At 35.4% G+C, this 7305-nt stretch overlaps 1 protein-coding gene across 4 annotated transcripts in view; it reads right to left on the bottom strand.

Moving 5' to 3' along the window:
- Nucleotides 1–244: 244 nt before the first annotated feature.
- UBE2E3 (ubiquitin conjugating enzyme E2 E3) overlaps nt 245–7305 on the bottom strand; it is a 99463-nt gene continuing 92402 nt past the window's right edge. For all 4 annotated transcript variants that reach the window (XM_027865661.1, XM_027865659.1, XM_027865658.1 and 1 more), the window contains exons 4-6: nt 5423–5555; nt 2061–2208; nt 245–888 (exon numbers count right to left, since the gene is read on the bottom strand). In XM_027865661.1, the coding sequence (XP_027721462.1) occupies nt 791–888; nt 2061–2208; nt 5423–5555 (379 nt within the window). In that variant the 3' untranslated portion in view covers nt 245–790. The remainder of the gene's footprint in view (nt 889–2060; nt 2209–5422; nt 5556–7305) is intronic.

The raw sequence follows: 7305 nt of genomic DNA on the forward strand, positions 1-7305 counted from the left end.
TTTTTAATATGATCCAGGGTGGTCCAAAGAACCTCTAGTAATTACAGGTTAAGTTCATTACAACTCAGGGGAGTAAGTTTATGCTTTCAAATAGGTTTAATAAAAATTAAATATTTAAGTTTCCACAATTGGCACTTAATAGTGTGCCCAGCATTTTTATCTTGTCCATAAATATACCAGATATATCTACTGTTGATCTATAAATCCCTTCAAAGATTAACTTAGAACATTAAGACAAGGAAACTACACCTCCGGGAACATGTTTATTGTGTTCGAGATGATACATTAGGTGCTCGCTCTCTGAGCTACAAAGGGTAAAAGGAAATCCTTTCATTACAAACTGACAAAGGTAAAAGGTAAAACATTTTCCACAACAGCATGTACCACATAATTGGAAATAGATCTGGGTTTAATACAAATGACATAATTTCTAGTCATCTACAAGCTACTTTAATAACTTCATACAGATTATGAATTAGGCTAAAATGCACTATAATATTTGGTAGACTTCAGGAACAGTATCCTTAGTACATCACAAAATACATTTTGATATCCCAAAGAAGCAAGACTTGCAAGTAGGCATTTTAAACATAACTAATCTACAGCTACAAAGTTCTACTCGTGATAGCATTTACCTTTTTGGGCAGTCTCCCAGTCTCCAAAGGATAAAAGCAGAGAGTAGAATCAGTATAACATATACACAGAAGTCCGTATTGTAAAGGCTATAAAGATTTGCTGCACAGTGTAAAGAGGCCTCCTGCTTCTTTGCACTGAGCAAAAAAGACGCCATTTATGTTGCATATCTCTTGGTCCACTGTCTGGCTATCCTGTCATGTTCTGCTCTGTTGGTCAAATACTGAGTGGCTATGCTTCCAACCAGAGGATCAGCTGTAAAAAGGGAAGAAGAAAGATTAGAAAATATTTCATCAGGTCTTTAGTGACCAGTACACTATTCTCTCACAAATGAAAAGGCTATATTTTCCAGTAGCTACTTGATGGAAAAACAAGAGTATTTTTTTCCCCAAAGACAAAAAAAAAAAAAGATGAAATTGTCATATGATTGGCTGTTTATGCCCCCAAATCCACCCCACCCTCTGCAAAAAAAAGAAAAAGAAAAAAACTGTATTAAGGAGTATCAGGGAAAAGGTTTCATTAATAGGCCTATTTTTGTCTCATAAGAATAATGCTCTGATATGTTATTAATAATAATGATGATAACAATATTTTATGATCTGACTTCATATTCACCTTCTACATTCAAAGAATATCAGGCACTTCCACCCTCCGAGATAAACGTTTATTTTTTGCCATTTCGTTTCAAGGGCCCTACATGAAACATAATGCTATCTCCTATGATTTAGTAGGTTATCAATTTCAACCATATTAGTCAAGGGCTTTGATAATTATGATGCAACAAATGATATGCCAAGTAGCTCAGCTAAAACAAAAACTACTTCAGACATATAATTATCTTTAAAAAACAAAAAACCAGGTGTGATAGCTATGTGCATTTATGTATGTATAAACTTTTTAAGGTAACAGTCTTGTCCAGAAACTCCTGACATAACGTGATCTCTATCAGAATAACCAAATCATAGATTTTAGAGCTTCAAAGGGCCTTACCTTAGAAACTATCTAGTCCAATTCCCTCACTAGCAACAATTATTTTTATGTGCAGATTCAGTGTAATATACAATTGACTACTTCTACCAAGAAAAACAACGGAAAACCTCCTCCATGCATCTGTAAATGGTCGACTTTTTGGGGGATCAGGAGAAAAGAGACCATGCTTTAGTCCTCTCAAAAGGGAGGAGAGCAACAGGCAACGAAGACCAACAGACTATGGAAAAAAGCAATACTCCGGATATTAATGGAATTTTTTTTAAATGCTGGCAAATTAACAACTGAACTAAAAATGAAATTTATACTAATGTCTTCTCATTATTTCTTCTATTCATCAGCAGCTGCTTCATTTTCATTCCACATTTAAGATGACTGGGGAAAGACAGAATTTGGTGGTTTGGATAAATATTACTTTATGCTTATTAGGATTTGCTTACCAGGGTTGCAATCTGTCAAGAGGGAACAAATAGACAGCAAAACCTTTGAAATAGTCAGAGCAGGGCTCCAGTTGTCTTTAAGGATATCCAGACAGATGACTCCCTGACTGTTGATGTTGCAGTGATAAATTCTGGTACGGAAAGTAACCTAAAGGTAGTCAACAGTGAAAATGGAATAAAAATTCATCCTTTATAATAGAAACTTCAAACTCTCGACTATCAGCAGTCATAAAGTAAAGTGTTATCACAGAGATTAAAGTACCAAACAACAGAAAATTCACCTGGGGATTCCCTCCTCAATATGGAGCAACTGGTCTGTGTTACATTAGAAACACACTGTTTATTTGGTTAATTCAGTCAACACAACTGATCTAAGTAGCCCCTTGTAGACAGCATTTTGAAAAAAACGACAGAGAAAGATTAAATAGAGGCATGGAGTTGAAACAGTATATTTAAAAAGTTGGGAGGATAAATGGGGACAACCCAAGACACTCTGCTTACCTCCATGTATGCCTATCCCTTACTATCTCCTTTTAAATTCCCTCATGCTATATTAAAAAACCATAATGACAGTTCTAGGAAGGCAACACAATTTCCTTGATTAACAAAACCTGTCTTACCTAAAAAAGTTTGTTGCCAGGTAGGTCTTCCAGCAGCAAAAAGCATCATCAACTGTGTCAACTCTTGTCACAATGAAAAACTTATCAAAAAGCAACACAGTGGAGTTTGGAGGAATGGTTCTAGAAATGGTCACTTGGGCCTTCTCCTCCACTTCCATTTCCCCATCTGCATTCTCTCAGATGGCTCTCTCTCATATTAGACTGATAGATAGTGAAGAGCAAATACAGCTGTAGAAATGAGGCAAAGGCAGCCTCTGTAAGATAAAGAAGCATCCTTTGAAAGTGAGGGAATAGGAAAAAGAGGGAAGCCATAGGAAAGGGTAGTAGGATGGATGAGAGGTAGACTTCTGAGAATGAGGATTATCTATGTGCAGAGTATTAAAAACTGACTACAAACAATGATGTAAAAGGAAAGAATCATTAATCTTGGTTTAAGCAAGGCTTAATTAAAATGTATACTTGGTAATTTATCAAAGTCCTTCCAGCAACCAATAATCAATTAATAACTATTAACTGGTGTTCCTGAGGCAGCCAGATAACTCACTAGGTAGAGCACTAGGCCTGGAGTCAGGAAGACTAAGTTCAAATCTGGCCTCAAATATAAGCCACTCTGTTTGCCTTAATCCACTAGAGAAGGAAATAGCAAACCACTCCTCTATCTTTAACAAGAACACAAAGGATAGTACAGTCCATGGGGTCAATGAAGAGTTGGATACAACTGAAGCACTCAACAACAAAAATGTTCCTGAGTGATAAAAGAGAATGATATTTATACTGTTTCTGAGGAAATTCCAGTACCTTGCTTGAACTTAGATATGTATTAGAATTCAGCAATGGAGAAAAATGATGCTATCAGATATACAAGAGGACATGGGACAAGCAAGAATTACATTCAGCTTTCATCTGCCAGATCAAACTGTCAGAAACTCTCACTTAAAATAATGAGGAGTTTTACCAAGTGACTGAGTAAAAGTATGAGGAAAAAAATGACTATTCTTTAAACAACCAAAAAAAGAGAGCCCTTAAAAAGTGATAATTAGTGATGATATATGTGGTAGGATCTACATAAAATGTACAAAAAAAATGAGAGGATTGTAAGAATTGAGAACTGGAAAGGTCCCTCAGACACCATCTTGTCCAACCTCCTCATCTTACAGATGGGGAAGTGAAGCCCAGAAAGGCTAATATCTTGCCAAAAGTCATACAGGTAATATCAGTCGGGATTCTATCTGCTGTACTATATACTGCTACCCTTAGTGACTTGATTTGGTACTATTAATTTTTGGGGGGAGGGAAGGGAAACCTAAGGGGGATGAAATACAAAGCATTTTTTTGAACTCTGAATGCAGGAATCATTCCTTTCAACAGTGTTTTTCTTTCTCACTTGTAGGATTTTGTTCAGCAAGAAATTGTTTATTGACCTTTCAACATCAGTAACTCAATTTATACTTGAAGAAACTGAGCATGTAGAAATAAATGTCAATAATCCAGTACACTCATAGGCTTAATTTCTTAAGTTCTGGCTTATTTTATACAGTATAGTACATTTATATTGCTCTACTTTTGAAAGCTAATGGGCAGAAGAATGAAAGCAGTTACCATTTTGGGTTTTCAATCAATTAGAGTTTTTACTCATGTGAGACTAGGTTTGTTCTGTAAGGCTGAATCTTCCAGGCACACTGTGATAGAGACTTGTTAGGACCCCAAGAACCTTGTGAGCAGTTCTCAGTGGTGTTAGTTGTGTTTTTAGATAGCAGAGACCCATTTCTCCCCCTACACTAACTTAATCATAGGCAAAAATAAACTTTATTTGAAAAATAACGAGGAACACATACTCTCTATACAAATGTTAAATAGGAGAGAAGCATGATAAGGAATAAATATTTAAAAAGAAATAAATGTCAAAGTATCTGCCTTTGTATCACCTTTTAACAATGCTACTGACTTTAAATTAGGTTTCTTCACCTGGAATCTTTAGCTTACAAATCACAGATCTAAACCTGGAAGGAACCTCCTTTTCTCTAGTCTTTCCATTCCTTGAAACCTCGGGGACTGTTCGTATTCAGGCACCACTCTGGAAGCTTTTACCCTCCAGCTTGCCTGTTTGGAGTCTGGGAAATGTTAGAGCTCTGTATATTGGTTAGGTACAAACTAAACTCCATATGTTTTTCCTTCTACATGAAAATGGTTCAAAGTCATTCCCTACCCTTTGTCTACTCAACCCCTAAAATTCAGATGGATATTGACTTCATAGACAATGAAGTAGTGTGATAGCTTTTCCTATGACAATATTTTGCTTAAGACAGAAAACATGCTTATGACTCCATATATATATTTGTTCTGAGTTTTCTTATTATGTGCTCTCTCTACTAGATTATAAGATTTTTGAAGGCAGGGACCCATTTATCTTTGTATCTTTCTTAGCACCAGGCAGAATGACTTGATCCTGGTTTGCTGGATGGATGAATAATGAATGAAGAATGCAGTTCTGAGGAATAAATATATGATTTCAGTGGTCTGCCAACCCCTTTGTTTCTGTCAGTCATGTATGCTTCCTCCCTCCAACCCATTTTTAAGGTTAATAAATGCTTGCTGCCTGAATGATTTCTTCAGTTTCTATACTGTTCCCTTAAAATATCATTATATAAAACTCACATTAATCAAATTATTCAATCTATGATATTTTGAAATACCTCTTTTTTTTTTTAACGAGGAGTCTGCAAATACTAAAAAGACCCTTACCTTTGGTGGCTTAAATGGATAATCTGATGAAAATGTGATATCCAGAAAAAAAACACCACCTTCATATACAGAGCCTGGTGGTCCAAGTATAGTTGATCTCCATTCATAAATGTTATCTCCTTTAGGCCCAGCACTATCAAGAAAGAAAGAAAAATATAGGTATATCAGTAAGCAATATTTTAAATGTACTCTCACACATTTAGGGTAAATTGGCATTTTGGAGGGGTAAAAAAGCCTAGATTACTCTAAAAGAAGTAAATTTGTTATTCTGTGACGCCTGTGTTTCTTAACAACATCCTTCTATTCAAAATGACTGTAACTGAAATCCAATCATATTTTTATGCTGTTCATGATGCTTGATAGACGAATACTGATTGCTGAAGAATATTGGAGTTAATATATTAACTGATATCATTGACTGTATCACCCACATTTTCCTAGTGACCTTTAAATCACTCATTATTCTGACTTTTTGAGCATATTATATGTGCATGCTGCACTTGATCTTTGGAATCATGGATCACTTAAGAACTGAAAGGGATTTTAGAGATCAGCTTGTCCAACTTCCCCATCTTTTCCAGAGATATGTGAACTGAGGCTCACAGATGTAAAGCAATTTGTCCAAGTTCATATTAAGTATAGTATAATGTGCATATTTGATTTAAAAATAGTTTATGTCAACAGTGATATTAAGCCACATTAATAACTACCAGCTCAAAGGCAAAAGATCTAAAAAATATTTGACCAATATTAAAATCATGTGTCTTCATGTTATTTTTAATAAAAACGTAAAATGCAAATTATGTCTTAGATATGTGGGGGAGGGATAGTACTTATATTGAGATGAGGAAAGAAGGGTGTTGAATATTTTGTGGCATGATAATCTGCAAGTATGTATACACTCATATCTTGAGTAACTAGATAGAGGTCAGTTTGAATTGTAAATATTCAAGAAAAAAGGTTTTTTTTTTTTTAATTTCAATGTCTATATTAACTAGTATTAACTACAAGTTCTTAGCCAAATAGCACCATTAGAAGTTAGGTGTTCTGCATAAGTAAATTTTCCAGATAACGGAAACTTACCCATTTAAGGCTCAAGGTTTTTTAAAAATAAATTGACTGAAATTTTGAAGGAAAAAAAACCACATATTTCTATGCCTTCTTAAGCAGAGTAAAATGAACACAAATTAGCTGTTCATTTTTTTTTCCTTGACCGAGGGTCTTCATTATGAACAAATTACTCTTATTGTACTGTAATAAAGTGATACCCTCAGGGACTTCTGAGGTGTCCAGGGATTTCTCCCTTGAAAATCTTGGCTTCCTACAGCTATGCCTTTACAATGGCAATTCACTGAATCATAGGAACAGGACTAGGTGGGACATTAAAAGCCAATTAATTCAATACCCTCATTTTACAAGTGAGGGAACTGAGGTCCCAGTAGGTTGAATGACTTAAGACCACACAAGAAGTTAATGTCAGAGGTAGGATTTGAATCCAGGTCCTCTGACTCCTGAGCCAGTAACTTTTCCATTATACCATGCTGCCTGACTATATATTCCCTCTGTAATCAAGCTATAATTATCTGCTACTGTTATCAAACTACTAGTTAGTTACTGTTAACTGGATCGATTATACAGAACTGTATAGTGAAGGACCCAAGTGTGGTTTCACCTTTCCTACAAAATATTTCCAATAAGCTTTATAGTTTCTGTTCAGTGGCCATTTTTGCTCACTTTTGAGTTCACAGTTGTGTTTGAATCGTTAAGGTTGCCAGAAGGAAAGTGGCTTGTTACAGTATAGCAAGCTGTTGACAAGTCTAAATTCTGCCAGGACTACTTTCATGAACAAACACACACACACACACACACACACACACACACAC

This window comes from Vombatus ursinus, unplaced genomic scaffold, assembly GCF_900497805.2.
Source record: "Vombatus ursinus unplaced genomic scaffold, bare-nosed wombat genome assembly UNPS02014779.1, whole genome shotgun sequence".
Classification (NCBI taxonomy): Eukaryota; Metazoa; Chordata; class Mammalia; order Diprotodontia; family Vombatidae; genus Vombatus; species Vombatus ursinus.